We start from the raw sequence: 21758 nt of genomic DNA, 5'->3' as shown, positions 1-21758 counted from the left end.
AAATTTGCCTTAGTTTAGCCAAAAGAATGAAGTATGCCAAATATCCATTCAAAATTTGTAAAAAGCATTATATAAACTACTAATAGTGGTTCTATACCGTAAAGGGCATCAGCAATGAACTCGTTTCGAAATTTAATGTCCATTACGTCATTAAATAGTTTATATTAAAAGTTGCAATAATCAGATATGCATAACATTAATTTTAAAATATAGCTAAAAAGTTGCAAAGTAAAAAATGTTTACTCTAGATTACATCATACTCTGATTAAACAAAGCCGAGCACAGGGAGAAATAATTTGTGGTTCTGTTTAAGTAATGTGTCAGCAACTGTGTATGCAACTGTTGTAAAGCAATACATTACTTTAACAGTCCTGGAAAACTTTAATGAATATATTTCAATTTAATTCTTCTACCGTGGCACTCAGTCGGCTATACAATAAGCTGTGTACCTATTGATGAGGGGGGAGTGGTATAAACAGGTAGTTTATATTGTTTTATTAAGTTAGCTATCTATCAATCACAACAACGTGGTCATAAAACCTCACCAAAACTTATGAGGGATAACGTTTTAAACAAAGTTAGTTACTATCAAATTTAACAAATATAAAATTATAAGCAAACGTAAAGCCTTCAAGAGAGAACAAATCTTACTTTTTTATATTCTGTATATAATGTAAAATATATAGTTAATTATATATATTTTACAAATTATAAAACACAGAAATTCTTTAAGAAGATAACATATACTATAAACGCCCTATTACGGAAACGTTATACTCGTATTCAATAAATATTTCATACAAAATATTATTTATATTAACTTGTAATATTTAGAAAATTCAAATTTAAGAATAGTTTACATTTATTTAAATTGCGTTACTAATAGATTTATTCGTAGGTTTGTTTATGTTTTTATTTTTAAGCTATGAAAAATATTTTGAAAAATAAATTTAAATATAGTCATATGTAGTGTAAGTTTATATGTTTTTATTTCTAGTGAAAAGGACATGGAATAAACTGTCATACTGACAATGTTTGTTTTGTTCCAGCATTTACTGCCACAAGCGCTGAAAACTGTGAGTATTAATAAAAGAAGAAGAATTAAAGTACTAAAAGAATACGTGCAGTACTTAATTTTAACCTTAAAATATCTAATTAATCATCAAACTTCTGAACTAAGGAATACTATGTAGCACTCAAAATCCTGGTATCACACACAAATTTGCCTTTCTTGGTGTTGCCACAGAAATATTCTTGCTTATATTACTTCTTTCATTACAGAAATTTCATTAACTGAATTGATTTATTTCACATTTTTATAAGTTTAATTTATTTCTTATTTGATCTTAGTAATTTATTTCTAAGTGTAAAAGAAAGTTAAAGAAGTATGTTAAGAAAACAATGATTTTACTAACAAATTAATTTAACATTCATTCTCATTTCTCATTCTTTGAGTTTCATTTTAGTACAGAGAATATTTATTGTGGTATGTTAGAGCATTTATTACTCAATGTGATGTACATACAAAATTTTGTTAATCCTAACTCAGTAATAGTAAGTTACGATATTATGCTATATACTATAGAGCCTACTACAGGAATGATACTAACCAAACTACATAAAGTGCGCTAAATGAATGTTGCAGTGTCACTGGAGAGCATCATTATGCTCTAAGCGTAGAAAACATTAATACTTTTGTAACTACTATGGTCATATTGTTAATTGTAAAATAATGAAAACGGTTCATTTTAAATGCACAGGATGATTTTAAAGCACGTGCTGAATGTTATAGATTACGGTTAGAAATACATAAATGAAAAGTACAAATTGCTAGTAATTACATCATTTTTTTATTCTTTCACAAAATTTAATCGCTTACTAATCTTGTTCCAAAATTGATAATTTCTTACAACTTTGTTGAAAAGTAAATTCCTGAGATTTGTGAGGTGTACCGGAAATAAATACTTATTTGTTGGGTCACATATTTAATTGCTTTTGCAATGGTCAAGCAAATCCTTAATTTATTATTTTATAGGAAAAACACTTACGTATTTAAAGAATTTGTATAAGTTAATCAACTTTTAACTTAAACATTAAGTTAATGAAAACCTGATGTAATTAAGAGACGTGTATAGGTTAAATGTGACCAACAAGTCGGATTTTTATGATGATTATTTAGTTGACAAGTGTTGTTTATTTATATGTTATTTAAATTGTTATTTATGTGTTGTTTAAATTGCAAGTGATGATTGTTACCACTGTTGTTACACAGCTCAATGGAAACCCAACACCCAGTACCAGTACGCAGTGAGAGCTCGCTCTCTGGCGGCTCTCCACCAGGTGGCGTCACAGTACAGTGGTATAGTGATTCATGCCAAGCTTAATGTCCAACAGACTTCCGAAAACATGGCCACCTTGCAGGTAAATACATGTTCGTACACAGACATACTGCACCAAAGTCACGACAAGAACGTAGCCAAGAAAAAATTTTGGAGGGGGTCCAAGCAACTGATATTTTCCCGTAGTGGACAGAGAGTAAGGCCCCATTTTGTTCCTTAAAAAGTTCTTGACTCGTTTCTTTGTTGAGAGCGATCTTTCAGCAGTACATGTCAGTAATACTGAATTATTTAAATAACAATAATTATTATTATTGGAAAGTAAATTCTTGACATTCTGGACATTCTTGAGTCCGGACCCCTTGGACCCCCTCAATGGCTACGTCATTGATTCACGAATATTGTTATAACTAAAAGGATAACGTTTGACGACGAACCCAATAGTAGTTTCATCACTACAAGGGAAAGCTCATTGTATTTATCAGTAATACTACAAAAACTACAAAGCAATTTAATCAGAGACTCCTATGCAGTCAGCAAGGTCTGTGATAACCGTCAGAGGATCAAACGTAAATACCTCACTTGTAGTAAGCATATGATGTCACTGATGTAAGCTCTGTGATATGGTATCGTACAAAAAGATTTGTGTCAGTCGGTGAGAAAGTGATACTGAGAAATTTGTTGAAAAATAGTCGTTGAAATACTCTACAGCGAACTTGTATTGGCCTATCCTAAAAGTATACTAAAAAGTACAGATATCCGAGTTGGAAAGTAGACCGCAAAATAACTGATAGAGCTACAATAACGGGAGTTATGTTACATTTTAGTTTTTTTATTTCTGCATTTCTAAATATAACACTGTTGAATAATAATAACCTGTTTTATATCGATAACAATGAAAAAATATTGGTTTTGGCGATTTTCAACGAAAATGCAATATTTTAAAAATTAATAATATGGAACTTGAGATTAAGTCTAAATGTTTATACAAGATAGGTACAAGTTAATTGTAATTGAGTATTTAGTTTTAAAATTAACAATAATATGAAACTATATTTTTTGTTAAATTACCATCGTAACTTTTAATTTCTGACCGGGTGGTCCTCAAAAAAACTACAGTTAAATCAAATATATAAATATTTTTGTTTTCAAAATTTCATAAAAACGTAAGACCTACTATGTGATTGTTTCAGCTCCACAATGTCCAGTATGCTAATGTGCATGCCAACCTCTCTCAGGGATGGTCCACCCCTATCCCTGAAAGTCAGCTGCACTTCCAGCCCATTCCTACTAGCAACAAACCATTCCAGCTCAAATACAATAATGGAATTGTGAGTAATAGTTTTTGCACTAATTACTATATAAAACAAACTATACATTTATTAAGTTAGGGTTATCTTGTTTATGTACTGTGTGAACACTTATTAGTAATTTTGGTAGATTGTTCAGCAATACATTAAGTTTTGTAAGTGTCGTTATTTCTCAAAAACATTTATAGCATTAAACATTAGGTGTTTGGTAGTAATAAACAATAATGACAATAATAAGTATGAAGGTGGTTAATTATCTGATAATTGAGGAATGATATTCAGATCAGCAGCATGGTGGTCAGCAAGGGCGTCCCTACCTGGGAGTTGAACATCCTCAAGAGTATTGCCAGCCAGTTCCAAGTAGATACTCAGGCAGAGAATCTGCAAAAGTCCCGCATCAACAGCTTGCCTACCCAGGAGACTGTCAACGGAGTCTACAAGACCATGGAGGACTCTGTGTCCGGAGAATGTGAGACCCTCTACGACATCTCTCCTCTCCCCAAGGTGGTGTTGCAGAACAAGCCTCAACTCGCTCCCATGCCTCACCTGCAAGCTGGCGGACAACTCATTGATATCGTGAAGACCATGAACTTCAGCAACTGTGATGTCCCGTCTGCTTATCACTTCGGCATCACTGGCCTCACCAACTGGGAGCCTGCCTCCAACCAGATGGGCCAGTTCTTGGCTGTAAGTTTTGCCAAATTCCAAACAATTTTTATTTTTTAAGTTTAAATTATATCATTTATATAGGGATTGTTACAAATATTTGTCAGGTATTGGTGAAGTCACTAGCTCTTTTATATTTAGAAATACTTAATTACTCGATTGTAGAGAACTTTTGTTCTGGTTCTTGAGTACGAATTGTAAGAGACTAATATGGTGCACATGTCATTTAACTTAAAATAGCTTTTGCTATTTTTGTTCTCAAATATCGAATTAATAAAAAAACTTATAAATTTAGAGAATATCTTGTTCAACTGAAGACATTATAATCTATAAATTATAGATTATAATGGAACTAATTTTCAACTTTTTCATTTAAAAATAACCTGTGAAAAAATAAAACTTTAAATATATAGTTAGCCCAATATAGACCATACTAATTACATAAAAGTAATTAGTAAAGGCTTGCAAAGAGGAAAATTCACAATTAATTTATAACACGGTTACAAATTAGATATGCTATGTTGGCTTCTTTACTTACTCATTATTTCGAAAATGAACTTATTTCTAACATTAACTTACCAAAAGTACTCATTTCCTAGAGGTCATCAGTCAGCCGAATCATCATCGCTGGCAACCTCAAAAGATACACCGTCCAGTCATCTGTCACCACCAACAAGATCATCGTCAGCCCGTTTCTCTATGAGAAACAGAATGGCATGGTTGTCAGCCGCATGAACTTGACCTTGGTCGATGTCAAGTCTGCCAGCAGTTCTCCTCAGTCTCCTCCTAATCCTCAGGTCATCAAGAATTTGGTCTACGAGTACAACCCAGCTTCTCATGATGCCAACGCACAGAGGCAATACAGAGTGTACAATGCAGATGAAAATTCAAGTTCCAGCCCTAGTTCCAGTAGTTCCCCCAGTTCTAGTGAATCATCTAGCCCTAGCAGCAGTGAGAGTCAAGAGCGAAGTTATTATCAAAGTAGAAAAGTCAGGTCAGTGAGTGGCTCACCTTACCAAAATCAGTACGGACACGGAAGCCAACATAGTCAGGGCCAACATCATAACTGGAATCAAGAGCGGAGTGACAAGAACCGTCAGGGGTATCAAGTTGATAGGTATCATCCATCATCAGAATCATCGTCTTCAAGTAGCTCTGAGTATAGATATCTGCATGCCCACAATGGAAAAATGCAAGCCGCATATCCCTATAGCAGTTCATCTTCATCCTCTTCTTCTTCCTCTAGCTCCAGTGACAGTGACAGCAGCAGCAGTTCGAGTTTTTCCTGGGAAAGCAGCGAGGAAGAGAACTGGCAACCAAAGCCTTCGCTCAGCCAGGCTCCAAACATCCCTTTCTTGCCCATGTTCATTGCTAACGAAGGAAACTCTATTCAATCTGCTAAAGAAATACAGGGGGTTTCTATCGTGAGGAAAATCGCTCAACAGATTGGATATGAAATGCAATCACCTAGTGCTATTCCTGGTCAAAAAACTCTGAACAAGTTTACAGTACTGACCTCAGTGCTTAGAACTATGAACGCCAAAGAAATGGAAGAAGCAACCAAAGAGCTATACTTTCCCCTCTCCCGAGCTTCTAGTTCCAGTTCCAGTGATGCTCAGAAGTACCAAGCTTGGTGAGTTTCAGTAGAAATCAAATAATTACTCTGTACTTAAACAAATTACTTATACTCATTTGACAGACAGTTTGCTTGTATAAAGTTATCGGTGGTGATATAGTTATTGCTATTATTCTTTGCAGGGTTGCTTTCCGCGATGCTGTCGCACAAGCTGGTACTGGCCCTGCTCTGCTTACAATCAAAGAATGGATCCAATCCAAGAAGGTTCAAGGTGAAAAGGCTGCTCAACTTCTTTCAGTTCTGCCTAACTCGGCTCGCTTCCCCAATATTGAATACATGAACACATTCTTTGTAAGTAAAATATAGCTATTTTAAAGTAGAATTTTACTGTATTAAGTTACGTTAATTTTAGGCATATAGATATTCTTAAACACAACAGTAATTTAAATAAATCCCTTCCGCAGAGTTTGGCCACTAGCCCTGAAGTCCAAAACCAATACTTCCTCAACACCAGTGCAGTTCTCTCTTTCACCGCACTTGCCCGCAAAGCTTTCGTCAGCAACTCTACTGCGCACAATAGATACCCAGTCCACGCTTTTGGAGCCCTCAAGGATAAGAATCAGCAGCCCGTAGTCCAGCAGTACATTCCCTACTTTGCCGGAGCTCTCAAGCAGGCGGTTCAACAAGAAGATAGCATTAAAATCCGCACCATGACTTTGGCTCTCGGAAATTTGGCTCACCCAAAAATCCTGGATGTCTTCGAGCCCTACCTCGAAGGCCAGAAACCCATGACTCAATTCCAGCGCCTGACTGTAGTTGCTTCACTGCGCAAGCTGGCCCAGCTCTACCCCAAGGTTGCTCGTCCTGTTCTCTTCAGTATCTATCAGAATACTGGAGAAGCCACTGAGGTTCGAGTGGCAGCATTCTATGCTCTCATGAAGACCAACCCTCCAGCACAACTGCTCCAACGTATCGCTCAGTTCACCAATGATGATCAAAATCCTCAAGTTATATCCGCTGTGCAATCGGCCATTAAGACTGCCGCCTACAATCAAAAACTACCCTCTGAGCTGTAAGTACTAAGAAGATTTATATCCTCAATAATTTTATTAAAATTGAGTAGAAGAATACCTTTGAATTTAGAATTGTATCATAACATGGTATTATAATTATTATACAATCGATTTAGCATCCACGTAAAATTAAATAAACTGAAATTATAATTTTTAGATCAAAGAACGCCCAAGCAGCCGTGAACCTCCTGAATCCCAAGACAATGCCTGCCCAATACTCCAGGAAGAACATTCGTTCGTACTACAATCAACAACTCAACCTAGGCTACAAACAGGCCTTCAGTTACATCGGCAGTGATGATGGCTTCCTTCCCAGCAACATTTTCTACTCTCTTCGCAAAAAGACGGGAGGTTTCAATCACAAGGCAGTCGGGGTAATTAGATTTATATTAATTATTCACTTGTTTTCAACGTATCCTTCATTCGTGTATATAATATGTTTTAAAAAGATCGATTCTTAAAACTATTAACGTTTGATTTCAGTTTGCAGCCATGTCCTCCAGTCTGGATGCTTTGGCAGACCTCCTCGAGGACCAGTTTTCTGATCCTCCTTCTTCCTCCAGCCACAGAAGTCAGAAGCAACCACAACAGCAGGGTCCTTGGAGCTTTGAGAAGATCAACAACATGCTCCACATTCAGCCTAGCGAGCAGGAACAGGTCGAAGCCAGTCTTCTCGTCTCATTTCTGGGCGGAAAGCGATTCTTTGCCATCGATAACCACACGGTCGAATTGCTGCCTCAACGTTAGTTCACTTTAATTTATGAATTAATGAATTTATTTGTATTAATGCTTATTATATAAAATTTATATTTAACAATATCTTTGGCATGAAGTGATATAACAATTTTATGTTCCAGTTTTCAAGGAAGCTGCAGCTTCTCTTCGTTCTGGACGAAGCTTCAACTATACCAAGATGGTCAACACCCATGTCATAAATGTTGCCTTCCCCACTGCCACGGGTCTGCCCTTCGTCTACGCTTTCCAGAAACCAACCCTGCTATACATCGGCGGACAGGCTCAGGCCAAGAGTCATCCTGACTTTGCCAGTGGAAACAATCACGAGATCCAACGTCCACAGACCGCCAACGCTTCTGTTGAATTGCAGTTTGTGTAAGTTTGGTAAATAGTAATATTTACGTAATTTTACAACAGTAAAGTGTAAAAGTTTCTCTTTACTTTCAGTAAACTATAGTGTTTTTGTAGAACACTTTTAGAAAACCACAAAATTTAATAGAGTTTTCTTCTTTAAAATGCAGTCAGTAAATTTTAAAAAAAAACTATTGCAGATACTCATCCCTTGCTCAGTCCTCAATGGGTTTTGTAACTCCTTTCAACCACAAACACTACTCAGCTGGAGTCAACAAGAACTTCCAGGTCAACTTGCCCATCCGTGCTGAGGTCGATTTGGACTTTGCCAACAATAAGGTGGCTGCTAAGGTGCAACCCCTAGACCAGCACAACAAGCAGAACCTGTTTGAGTACAGCACTGTGCCTTACACTAGCCAACACAGTGTCATGCAAATGGCTCAGAATCCTCAAGAACAAATTCATCAGAGATACAACCAAAACAGGAAGAATGTCCATGTCAGATATCCCAACCAGGTAATAACTCAAAATAACTTTTCTTTCGACACGTGAGCTTCACAATACATTAAAATTAAAATGTATATAACATGCAATATTTAATAATATTTTAACATGATTTTCTCAGATTCACAAGACTCTCGGCCAAGACAGCACTGGATTCGCTTTTGACTTTAACTACCAAAGTGAGCAGAAGTTCATTGACTTCGCTGCCCTCTACAATGAAGCCCACAAGCGCAATGATCCCATTGCAGCCGTCATCTACGCTTGGGCCGAGGACTCCATCAACTTTAACAACATCACTCTGACTTACAGTCCTCAGAAGAGTTCTGCCAAATACGCTCGCTTCACTGCTGCCTATCGTAAATATCTTTGTTTTTTTTTAACAAAATCTACAACTTAACGACACATGTTAGATGTTTTATTGGCTTCTGAAATCAATTAGTGCATTGTTGTTGCTTTGCCTGTAACGTAGCCTATAACTCCTTATCATGTTTACAGTTGACAACTCAGAGAGCGAGAACAACCCCAGCAGCTATGGCAGTCAAGGCAATAACTACCACAACAGTGAGCGCAGTGATAGCCAGCAAGCCTCTCCCAGTGACCATGTCTCCGTCAGTATGGCTCAGCCTTCCTCCTCTTCTCCTGACTCCCAGAGCAGACAACAACAGTTCCTGCAGAAGGCTGGACAGGGCATCCAAGGTAAAAAAATGCCTTGCATTGACGATAGCATAAAAATAAAATTATACTTTAAAAAGGAAAGGCAATAAATGTCACAATTGTTAAAACTCGCTCACAAATTAACAATGAATTTCAATGCTCAATTATTTATCATAGGTGGTTTTAAAATGTTACTGAATAAATGTCATAATTTATACGTACTTTTCATGTTATTGATATAATTTTCTGGTTTCCACTGAATGTGGTTTATAATGGGGTTGGAGACCTAAGTTTTATAGATAAGTTGTCGATTAGCGATTAGCAAACAACAACAGTTATTGTACTAATTTATGATATAATCGTATTTCAGATAGTGACTCAATGGTGTTTGACGTGTCCGCTGAGTTCCTAGGCCAGACTAAGGCTCAGTATGTTGCCACTCTTGCTGTTGCCACTAGTGACGTCTCTCCCAAGGCCAGGCTACTCTTCTTTGCTGAAAGAAACCCTGCACAGTCTGACAGGCCACAACAGGTTACTATCAACTTATTAAATATTTATTTTATAGTATAAAGCTGCATTACAATTTATTTGCATATGAAAAATAGTAAATACGAGTGACCTACTACATCCAAACAACCCTCAACATTAAAAGAACTAATTTGGATTTTAATAATGTATTAATAAGCTGTACATAAATATTTGATAAGAATGCAAAATTGATATTAAATGTGCTTAGCTCGCTTTTACTTTGATATCTGATTTTAATGATTTCCTGCACGAGTATTTGAAAACATGAATCCTTTGATACTTATTTTTAAATATTTTATAACAAAAAGTACCTTGGGTTCCATGATAACGAGAATTCATAAATTAACCTCAAAACTAAAGAATAATATTTTGTTTGTTTCCGGTAACTAATTCGGAAATGTATTATGATGAATCTTGTTTCATTAGGCATATGCTGTTGCCGAGTCTTTCATGCCCAACGTTCCTCACATGAACTACATGAAGGCATTTAATGCTGATCCTACTTCCTACTACAGTGCTGCAGTTGCTTTTGGCGAAAAGAATGCTCAGCCTGCCAGGATCCAAATCAAGGTAATACCACTTCTTAAGTGACTATTGATTTAATTACATGCTCGACAGAATGCAAAATATTATGTTTTTATTTGCAATGGCCATTCAAAAGTGTGACACTAGTTTATCTTTGACAGGGCAAGATGCAGCAAAGCCAAGCTCGTCGTCATTACTTGGACAACTACCCTCTGGCTCAAAAATGCAAGCAGCAGATGCAGCAAGGCAACTCTGTGCAATACGCTTGTCGCAATGTCACCCTGCAGGCCAACCTTCTCGACCAATACAGATTCTCTGTCAACTTTGAGAAGGTAAGAACTTTCTTTATGATTCGGTTTTTATTTGCTTTCCAAACATCCTAAAATCCAACACAACTTCATATTGGTTCCAAAACCCCCAAATAAAACATTTACTAAAATGTGTTTATATATCCAATGCCATTCGATTTTGTATTAGAGACTGCAGTGCTTATAATATAAATTTGCTGCAAAATGCAAGGTGTTCGGATATTGGTTGAGCGTGTAATACTGTATGAGACACAGTTGATTTTAGGGTTCTTTTATTATTCATTAATCATTTTCAGCATTTTCTTATAGAATCATAAGATTTATTTAATGATTCAGGCAGTTTAAATCCTATAAAACTAATGCATCAAAACAGTAATTTTCGATTTACTAAATATCTTTTGTTAAAACAAACTCATAAAATCTACTAACTTATTATTTAGTCTCATTATTATCAAACATTTACAGATCCCTGCCTTCTGGAAGAATGTTACCTACAAAGCATATGCCGCTATGCGTTTTGCTGCCTACCAGTATGTCAGTGAAGATTTCATCAGTCCTAACAACCCTCCCAACCAGATTGAGTTCAATGCAAACTTTGCCCCTGACCTCAGATCTGTCAACTTGACTATGGCTGCTCCTCTGTTCACTGCCCAGTTTAAGAATTTGCGACTCAACAGAAACATCAGACCCTGGGTCGTGATGCACCCTGACTACACTCCTCTTCAGCTCGCGGATAAGCACTTCTTCAAAGGACAAGCATTCCGTAAGTTCGAAACTTATTTGTTAGATTTACAAAATTTCTTTTTAATCTGTTATATTGCTTTTTACTTAATGGTAAATAATTATAATGGTTTCTGCTACAGCCTCATGTGTGGTTGACAACAGCTTGGCCCAGACATTCGACAACAAAACTTACCCAATAAACCTGGGTAAGTGTTGGTATACGATGTTCCACTACACCCCCAAAGAAGACCCCACCAGCAGTGAGTCCTCTAGCGAAGACGACCAAGATAATGTTTCCGTCCTTGTACGAGATGCCTCCTCACCAGTTGAAAAGGTACTCATCTGTCGTAAAAAACATTATCAACAGTTTTGTTGGTTTGTAAAAATTAGTCTAATCATTTTCATTCCATTAACAGGAAGTAATGATTGTCCTGGGTGAGTACAACATCAACATGCAACCCACCTCTGGTGACAGTCCTGCCAAGGTTGTTGTCAATGGTCAGCAGGCATCCGTTTCTAAGAGCCAGTTGTCGCAACTGTACGACCAGAGTGGTGATCTTTTTGCCCAGTGGTATGCTCTGTCTAATGGTGAAGTTCACTTATACGCTCCTCAACAAGATATTATGGTCCAATATGATGGAACTGCCGTCAAAGTAAAGGTATGTGTATTTACTTCCTCCTGAGTGTCATACAATTATTTCAGATTTGTATGGTAAATTATACACATGGTGGGTAGTTAATTAATATTTAGTAAACAAGAACTAAAGTAGGGTAATCTTTTTGTTTCATAATCTATTTTTCTTAAATCGCGCCAAACATGAATATGTTAATTTGAAGTTACTTTTTACAGGCTCAAAACAGTTACCGTTCCGAAACCCGTGGACTCTGTGGAACTTTCAACACCCAACCGGTCGATGACTTCACCACTCCCCAAGGATACATTCTCCAGAACCCCTACGAGTTCGCCGCCACCTACGCACTGGAAGACAGCTCCTGCCAGGGACCTGCCAAGGAATACAAGGCCAGAGCCCAGCAGAAGATCGCCGGCGGCCATTACACTCGTAATGTTGTCATCTATGGAAATGTTGTAGCTGACCAACAAGCCTACTCTCGCCCCAGATCCAGTGCTTACAGGTCTTCCCACAACAACCAACAGAGCAATAAGCCTACTACTCCTTACTCCCAGAAACGTATCTATGTGATTGAGAAAGGAGGCAAGACATGCTTCAGTGTCTACCCTCTGCTGCAATGCTTAGGTTCAGGCTCACCTCAAGGATATGTTGAGAAACAGGTCATCCTCTTTTGCTAAGTTATTTTAGTCTACTCAAGACTTTCTTTACTCTCTCAATATGATGTTAGTTATGCAAGTGTATATACTCTCCTCCTATGTAATTGATCAACAATAAAAGTGTCTTGTTTGTTTGCAGGTGGAGTTTGTTTGTCTGCAGCCTAGCACAGTCACCCAGCACTGGCAGGAGATGATCAGTGGAGGAGTCAACCCTGACTTCAGCCAAAAGAAGCCTTTCCAGACCTTCACTATTCAAGTACCTAAGAGCTGCCAGCCCTGAAACTTTTTCATGTTTATTGTTCAGTAATCACACGTACTGAATAAAACGTGATCAGACGAAAATGGTGTTTTACAACTATATTTACCCGCTTTCCTTGTTTGTTGTTTTATCCACAGTGGCGTTGTAGAAAAATCGTGGTTAAAACAATGAGGTCTGTTTTGATTTTCAGCAATTACTTTCGAGAAAAGTCTCACCATTTTCACAAGTAAAACTATACTATTTCAACAAACTAAAAACCACTGAAAAGAAACATCTCAATGTAAACTTGATTTGAAAGTTTACTTTATCTAACTATTACAAAATATATAAATTTTATCTTATTGAATATATTAAATTATTTAACTAATTTTAAAGATACATTTTGGGGATAAATCGTTGCCTAAAGCCTTTAATCGACTGACAAAATAGAAAAAACTAAGCAGTACGTCAGAAAATTGAGTTTTATAAAGTATTTATACAGGTATCAATGTTTAATCATAAAAAGCAAGTGAACATTTATGTCACCTTTGGCATTCCTCCACAAATTACAATTATTACTTCACCTGTTTCAATTTTTATTTATTTAATCAACTTATCATGTCAATGGTCACTTCAAAACTGATTGTGAGAAAATGAGATCAGTTTCACAGATAAATTTCAAAGAAATACTTAAAAATTTCGAGGATCGCGAAACAACAACGAGTGATTGAATTCCACTCCCTTTATGCTATTTGAATTCTATCATAAGCATATTGTTACATTAGTAATAATTATTAAAACACTGTAATTAAATATTCTGCAACAATCGTGTTAAAAAGCTACAAAAAATCAGATCAAAAGTAACAGTGAGGGTTATTTGCCAAAATAAAATAGCTGAAGGCTAACTCCGAGACATTCCGGTTCAAACCACATCAAAATAAAATTAAATCATGAGAAAATTCGGTCTTATTGAAGAAAACCATGAACGTGTTCAACCGGTTTTAGTTTTATATTTCTTGACTGACGATGTCTCTCCACAGAGAAGCGGAAATACCATAATATAGTAATTCTGTTAGATAGTGTTCTTGTTCAATGTTTGACACGATGTGACCGAAAAATCTTGCCCATATTCATAAAATCGATAACTTAAGCCTAAGAGCTAAGGTTAACTGAAAAAAAACAGAATTAATTAGCAGTTATTTATATTATTAACAATGAAATAAATAATTATCAATTATGAAAACGTTATAACAGAGTCCACGTCATTTTTCAATGTGATGAATCAATCCGTATAAGGTTAAATATAGTATTTATTGACAAAATTAGACCTAGGCCTACCGTCTTTTTGAGGGCACCCGGAAACGAAAAACGTAAAAAAATGGTACCTTTTTGATTATTCAATTAAAAGTATCGTACGACAAATGAAACTACATATTACGACGAATGCATAGAGTATAGTTAATCTTTCGTCGTATTTGTCGCGTTATGGACGTGTTATTTGTCGGATGTGATATTCGGCGCGCTTGCTCTGTGTAGTGACTTGGTTGGTGCTCGCAGCAGTTACCTCGGACTCTCAGGTGTATGGTTGATTTTTTTCTGTACACATTTTTCAGTTGTTATTCATTACTTCGGAGACTTCATCACCACATATTTACTAGATTTTTCGAAGTATTTTTTGTGAATTATTAACCTTATACTTTAAGGGTTTTTTGAGATATGACGAAAGGAAGTTTCCGTATCCCAAACCATAGTGTTACATTGTTGTAACATACAACGATAGCAAATATCCTAAATTCTACTATCCTATTATCCTCTTAAACCGTCTATCTCCAGTAATACACATTCAAAAGCATTTAAACCGAAGAACACAGTGGATAGTGACAGAATTATTCATTGTCAAATTTTGAAATGATAAAAGTAAGTTGTTTCAAGGATTGGACCGCCCCACCACCCAGGTGGGTTTTATACAAAAATGTATGACTTCTATACATCCTTGCAAAAGGCAGTAATGTAGACTAAATAAAATAGAATTAATGAAGCTATTGCCAGTATACCTTCACATTAGACGAATTCAGTAGAAAGTTGTGTGGAAAATATGAAATTATATTATATAGACGCAGTAACAGTATATATGATTTTAACTGTCTATAACATCAGTTAACTTTTGGTTTTATTTAGACAAAGAAATTTCTGCTAGTCCGTATTATGTAATAACGCTTCATTGCAAAAGCTCTTACTCCGCACATATGCAAAACATTATGAAATTACTAAACCTATGTCAAACCGAGAGGTCACACACAGGTCGATGTCTGGAGAGGTCATAACATTTGCGTATGGGTTTGGACAGTGTTAATTTAAAGCATTAGTGTACTACATTACAATGCCACTGGCATAGAATGAACTATAAAACTGTGTAAAAACACATGTTCCAAAACAAATGCGTTGGAAGCCATGTTGAAAACGCGTTTACAGCCCCTGAAGCGACAAATGGCTCAAATATCTCGAGTGGATATTGTAGACTGCAGCGACAAACTCGTGGTCATGAACGCCGTTGGATCGGTAGCAGATAATTTAATAAATATGAATATATTTTGTATTATGGTGATTAAAACTGTATGATGTTCTTAGAATGCCGATGACTTGCGTACTGCTGAGAAATTCATGGTATAAAACCAGGATACTATAAAATGGAATTAATAGAAAAATGCCTAAAATATCTAAGGACGATACGGGAGGTTCGGTACGTAAAAATAAAAATTATGCATTGATGAAAAAGTTCTCACTGTATGAAGTTTCAGTAGCGTAGATAAGGAAGGTGTTCAGGGGGGTCTCTAATCCCTAGAGAAATCATAAAAATATTTTACTTGTTATTTGTATTTTAATCTTTTGAATAAATAACCGCCGTGGTTTATGTATTTTATACTCATCCTTTTTCTACTTTGGTTCGTTATTAAATTAATTACTACAATAAATAACTAGACTTTCCAAGTTTGGTAGAGGAGTTTCATCGCTGTTTTCCTCTGAGGTCAGTGTAAAAAGTCGGCTATTTCCGGAAATGGCCGTCTCTGGGTTAGATATATACTTTTACGAATAGTTAACAGCGCGGCGCTCTGAAAGAAATTCTTGAAAAATATGAGCGCTTTTTTAAATGTTTTTTATTAGCACTAAAGTAAATTACCTATTTTATAAATGTGTGTAATTCTTCAACAAAATCGTATACTTTGTTCTAATACGTTGGTTGTATTAGATATTTTACTAATGGTTGTAAGTAAGTATTACTAGTTTAGTAACATTTACGAACGACTAGTAATACCAAAAAATGTTTATACTGTCACTTAAGGAAAGACAGCTGGATGAACACAAACGCTAACTATTCTTTTCCAAATTATATTTCGAAAGCAAGACTTGAAAACGATCATTATGAAATGTTAAATGGATTTAATTCAAAGGATTTTCAACTCTTTCCCTTATACTAAAAGCAGAACTCAAGCAACGGAAGTGCTTTTTTTAGTGGTGGACTTAACACAAAAAATATCGTATATCTGAAATAGACGCTTTTAAATCTAAATTGGTTTTCGACTCCTAAGTATGTATATAATTTCTTGGTCGGGGCATCAATGCAATATCAACTGTGGGAGCGTGAATAGATTAGACCGGAAGTGATTTTAAACTTCGGGAATAGACACTTTTTGATCGCAGTAATTTTTTTTCGTGCGTAAGTATGTATGTATTTTTTATCTATACATAGGTACATGCTTATTCATACATATATAAAAAGACAAACTCAACTACGGAATTTGAAAAAAAGTATCTTAGATCGGAAGTAGATTACGAGGGACGGTATTACTTTAGTAGACGCGTTTTTGATCGAAGCAGGTCTTGAAAATCAATACATATATTTTATTTATCGGAACAACAAGGCAAACTAAATTTATGGCATTCGAGGTGTCACTGGAAGTAGGTTACAAGGGCCGGAAGTAGACGCTATTTAACCGAAGTAAATTTTTGAAACGTTTGAATATATTTTTTATCATGGCTACAAGGCTACTATGACCGAAATTGAATTTAAACGGTCGCAATAGACAGGTTTTTTGGTATTACTAGTCGTTCGTAAATGTTACTAAACTAGTAATACTTACTTACAACAATTAGTAAAATATCTAATACAACCAACGTATTAGAACAAAGTATACGATTTTGTTGAAGAATTACACACATTTATAAAATAGGTAATTTACTTTAGTGCTAATAAAAAAACATTTAAAAAAGCGCTCATATTTTTCAAGAATTTCTTTCAGAGCGCCGCGCTGTTAACTATTCGTAAAAGTATATATCTAACCCAGAGACAACCATTTCCGGAAATAGTTTTTTTTCAAATTCCGTAGTTGAGTTTGTCTTTTTATATATGTATGAATAAGCATGTACCTATGTATAGATAAAAAATACATACATACTTACGCACGAAAAAAATTACTGCGATCAAAAAGTGTCTATTCCCGAAGTTTAAAATCACTTCCGGTCTATCTATTCACGCTCCCACAGTTGATATTGCATTGATGCCCCGACCAAGAAATTATATACATACTTAGGAGTCGAAAACAAATTTAGATTTAAAAGCGTCTATTTCAGATATACGATATTTTTTGTGCTAAGTCCACCACTAAAAAAAGCACTTCCGTTGCTTGAGTTCTGCTTTTAGTATAAGGGAAAGAGTTGAAAATCCTTTGAATTAAGTCCATTTAACATTTCATAATAATCGTTTTCAAGTCTTGCTTTCGAAATATAATTTGGAAAAGAATAGTTAGCTAAGGCGTTTGTGTTCATCCAGCTGTCTTTCCTTAAGTGACAGTATACACATAATAAACGACGTAAAGGGAGCCAACCCGTTTCGAATACCTTATCTGCAAAGACATTCACAACTTTGGTCAGTAAGATGGGCTTTATATTGTGTGTCTTTAATTAATTTCTAGTGCAAACCGTAGTAACAGTTAAATAGTAGCTTTTTTCTTTGAAACCTGTATTACAATACTTAATCACTGTATATTTAAAATTTTCTAAAATTTAAATGTAAAGAAAGGTTTCTACCTCTCTAGAAACTTCAGCTAAAAGCGTCATCAGCAGTTTATTGTTGGTTAATTTTAGATTATGTTTCATAAATAGTATCATTAATTTTTAGAATTTTAAAATATTCCGGATAACTTTTTCCAATTTCTCCCTCAATAAATACCTTTCTCAGACTCCAACGAATATAAAAAAACGAATTAGACAAACTGGGAAAACCGTTCTCGAGATTAGAGCTTAACATTTAGAAATTCATTTTTAGTTATAAGTTTGTTTGAGTCAACTTTAAACGTATTCTTCGGGACTTTTAAATATAGCTGAAATCTTTACAGAGTAATTTTATGAATAATACGCTAAAATAAATTAATCATATATTATTATTAAACAAAATTCCATTTCTCCATAAGACTTTAATTTTATTCTGAAGAATTAACCAATCAGGTCAAATACTTCTTTCTACTGTTTATAGTTGAAGGTGGAATCGAAATACCAATACTGCAACCCCAAGTGAAGGCCTAACAATGAGATAAGGATCGAGCGGACCGAGAGAACAATGCGAACCGATGACAGAGTCGCTGGAGGGCAGCCGACCAATGGCGAACCGCCCTGTTATCAGTGGAGGTAGTAGTGTGGCTAGCCGTGCGGCCTTCAGTTCAGCGGACACAGTGGACACGATGCGACCGGAGATGAACCCTGGCGCCTCAAGACTGCAAGGGGTGAGAGCCGCCGACTCCATGTCCGAGGTATCCGAGGGGACGACCGGCACCTCGGTGTCGACCAGAGGCAGCACCTACAGCGAGGATCTGCAGGACCTGGCTCGCCACCTCGGACTCTCCGGGCCAGACCAGCTTGCACAGGACCGCTTCCGCGTGGACAGGCGCAAACTGGAAGTCATGCTCAGAGGTACCCGCTTGCACAATTAGTCCTACAATTAACAGCTCAGTTTTGTAGCCCATATTAAATAAAACATTCAGTCCTTAACTTTACCTAGTTGCTGTACATTGCACCTTCGTGTAACGATGATTTTTAAAATTATTATATCACTATATGAGTCTAGACTACACAGTGAACACACACTCTATCCATATATCATTCTCATTTTCGGAAGAACTTTAAGAATGCAAACTCGTACTGAGAGAGGAGAACCAACAAGAGGATTAATCCCTTATATAAAGAGATTAGGTCCTGAGAAAATGTTTTATCTTAGCATTAACGAGGTTCAATTGAGTGGCCAGTTTTTGAATCGAGTTCTCAATTTTAATTATTTACTCATGTTTGTATTAAAAATATTTTAATTTCTAGGTATTTTGAGTATTTCTCTATTAGCTATAGGCTCAAATATTAAGTAAAATACCATAACATGTCTGTCATTTGTTTAAAAAAGACCAAATTAATCAAGGCATAAATAACTAAGATAAACAAAATCGTAAAACAAATCTTATGAATATATAGGCATATGGATTTGTGCAAGTTTCATTTGTACGCGTAATCCCATCTTCTTCTTTTTTCCATATAAATTTACAGTAAAACGTTATAAAGTATTTTCTTTATTTAGCTATTTATAAAAGTTACGTTATTATTATAATATAAAAAGATAAGATGTACATTGCACCTTATGTTCCTTATAGCTGAGCGATCTGATATAATTTAATAAATTGAGTCTTTAAATACAGAAATTTAAAAATTGAGGCAAATAAAAAGTATAGGCCTATGTACTGTATAAAAAATAAAACTGTTTTAAACTACATTTAATTCTACAATTTATTGTATTCGGACAACATTAGATGGCAAAAATTACAAAATGTTTTAAAGGTTTAATTAATGTTTAGGCCTGTTCTAATTTTATCTAAGTGTAGGCAGAGAGTGATACATCCACCCATGCCTCTCATCCTCTTATAATCGTCCTTCTACGCTTTAATACCTAGGATTAAAAATAAAAATAAAATAATGTGTTTACAACCTACAAAGTCTAGTATTAGTATATTTTCCTGTATTTCCATCTTTGGATCTCGCTCTAATTAATTAAGTTAAGGGGAAATTTGTAATATTTTTAGGAAGCTAGACTCAATAAATCATATTTTTTTGTTTTTTATCAGATAGTTCATCATTTATGTCAGGGAGGCATATATGATATTATCCCCACTGGGGGAGAAGAGGAATAACTAATTTTAAAACAACGAAAATAAAAAATGAATTATTGGAATAGTTAAGAATACATTAATTTTTGTAATGACGCATTGTGCGGTACAAGATAAAACACATTTTAAAGTTTTATTAAATAACCATATAGCTTAATTTCTCCTTCAGATTACCTACCATATCTGAATCCGGGGCGACAATTATATCCTCAGTATCTCGTCTGCGCATTAATATTTTAACGCTGATCCCCTCGTCTCTCTTGAGTTGCAAAACAAACGCGCAAATCCAGTGTCCAAGTGACGCTCTTAATAGTAAACTAGTAAGTTACAACGAGTTACTTATCATGTTCGATCAGTCTTGAACAAAATATTTAACACGTATAAAACGTGTACATCCCAATAAAAAATATAATAATTAAAAGCTTCCACAAAATGTAAATAATCTCCAACTAAAGACATTAATCGTCTTTTAATTGTGAAAAAAAGATTTCGATTTTCAGATATTAAGTAGATTTCTAATATGCCTCTTGCATTGTTAGTGTCTTACACTGTGCACTACACACATATATATGATATATATATATATATATATATATATATATATATATATATATATATATATATATATATATATACACACTTTAAATTTGGAACTTGCTCAATTTTAAGTTTCACTCAGGAATACACTTTCAAATTTTTTGAAGATGGCCGCCATTTTCCAATATGGTGGCCAACTTTAAAATCTTTTATGGAACACCCTGTATTTTATGTTGTTTTTAGATTCTACTCTAAAAAATAAAACCTTTTTGTACTTGAGAGTTTTTTCATGTCTCTAATGGTTCAGGAGCAGAGAGAGAGAGAGAGTGTGTGTGTGTGTGTGTGTGTGTGTGTGTGTGTGTGTGTGTGTGTGTGTGTGTGTGTGTGTGTGTGTGTGTGTGTGTGTGTGTGTTTGCTCCGCCGGGACCCGAACCCGGATCTCTCACTTGCCGGGTGAATGTGCTACCATTACACCACAGAGCCCTCCCCTGGATGTGAGGTCTAAAGACTGGAAAGCATATTCTAGTCCTTACTTATAGTCCATACTTAGTCCGACCTTGTTCATAATTTACATAAATGATCTTCCAAGTAACATCATGGAGCAACAAGTAGAGTGATTCATGTTTGCAGATGATCTGGCAGTGTGCGTTCAGGGTATTGGTCCTCAGCTCAGAGTGACAGCTAAAGATATTGTTACCTCCAAATCAGATGTAATACATGTATTACATTACTGGTGTAATGCTAATAAGCTGAGCTTAAATAGGGAGAAGGTTCAGGACATACAACTTTGCCATCGTTCTGGTTCAGAGAGATTGACATCCTTAAATTTCTTGGGCTTCCATCCAGATAACACTTAAGGAAATGCTATTGAATAAACCACATATTACAGATTTTTATGGTGAAATAGCTGCACTATTTCCTTAAGTTTATATTTAAGTTTCAAATTGACGACTGTCATGCATTTTGTAAAATGTCAACGACAATAAAGATTTCTGATTTCTTATGAGGCGATAACTGGGAGATCCTAGTAGATAAAATGCTGTATACTAGGCTCTAGATTTCTAGGTTATGTTATGCTTCAGAGGTGATGTATTGTACACTCAGCGATAGGAGGCTTTCACTGGCCGTGTGGACGCCAACTTTTGAAGAGAGAAGAATTGCGAGAGAAACTATCAACTTTTATGGACAACTAGGGCTCTTATGAACT

At 35.5% G+C, this 21758-nt stretch overlaps 2 protein-coding genes across 2 annotated transcripts in view; both read left to right on the top strand.

The window, feature by feature from the left end:
• Positions 1-12919, top strand: part of LOC124363525 — a 54361-nt gene extending 41442 nt beyond the window's left edge. Inside the window, exons 25-45 of the mRNA XM_046818774.1 lie at positions 1050-1076; positions 2273-2421; positions 3530-3667; positions 3929-4333; positions 4912-5945; positions 6071-6239; positions 6353-6960; positions 7119-7335; positions 7445-7703; positions 7819-8071; positions 8248-8563; positions 8673-8907; positions 9047-9247; positions 9576-9736; positions 10160-10303; positions 10420-10590; positions 11032-11329; positions 11430-11623; positions 11706-11948; positions 12140-12580; positions 12717-12919. Of these exons, the coding sequence (XP_046674730.1) occupies positions 1050-1076; positions 2273-2421; positions 3530-3667; positions 3929-4333; positions 4912-5945; positions 6071-6239; positions 6353-6960; positions 7119-7335; positions 7445-7703; positions 7819-8071; positions 8248-8563; positions 8673-8907; positions 9047-9247; positions 9576-9736; positions 10160-10303; positions 10420-10590; positions 11032-11329; positions 11430-11623; positions 11706-11948; positions 12140-12580; positions 12717-12857 (5804 nt within the window). The 3' untranslated portion in view covers positions 12858-12919. The remainder of the gene's footprint in view (positions 1-1049; positions 1077-2272; positions 2422-3529; positions 3668-3928; positions 4334-4911; positions 5946-6070; positions 6240-6352; positions 6961-7118; positions 7336-7444; positions 7704-7818; positions 8072-8247; positions 8564-8672; positions 8908-9046; positions 9248-9575; positions 9737-10159; positions 10304-10419; positions 10591-11031; positions 11330-11429; positions 11624-11705; positions 11949-12139; positions 12581-12716) is intronic.
• Positions 12920-18509: 5590 nt separating this feature from the next.
• LOC124362408 (protein bicaudal C homolog 1-A) overlaps positions 18510-21758 on the top strand; it is a 34796-nt gene continuing 31547 nt past the window's right edge. Inside the window, exon 1 of the mRNA XM_046816879.1 lies at positions 18510-18779. Coding sequence (XP_046672835.1) covers positions 18551-18779 — 229 coding nt within the window. The 5' untranslated portion in view covers positions 18510-18550. The remainder of the gene's footprint in view (positions 18780-21758) is intronic.

Source organism: Homalodisca vitripennis, chromosome 5 (assembly GCF_021130785.1).
Source record: "Homalodisca vitripennis isolate AUS2020 chromosome 5, UT_GWSS_2.1, whole genome shotgun sequence".
NCBI classification, from domain to species: domain Eukaryota; kingdom Metazoa; phylum Arthropoda; class Insecta; order Hemiptera; family Cicadellidae; genus Homalodisca; species Homalodisca vitripennis.
The sequence above is the reverse complement of the archived record's forward strand: the minus strand, read 5'-3'. Positions and strand labels throughout refer to the sequence as shown.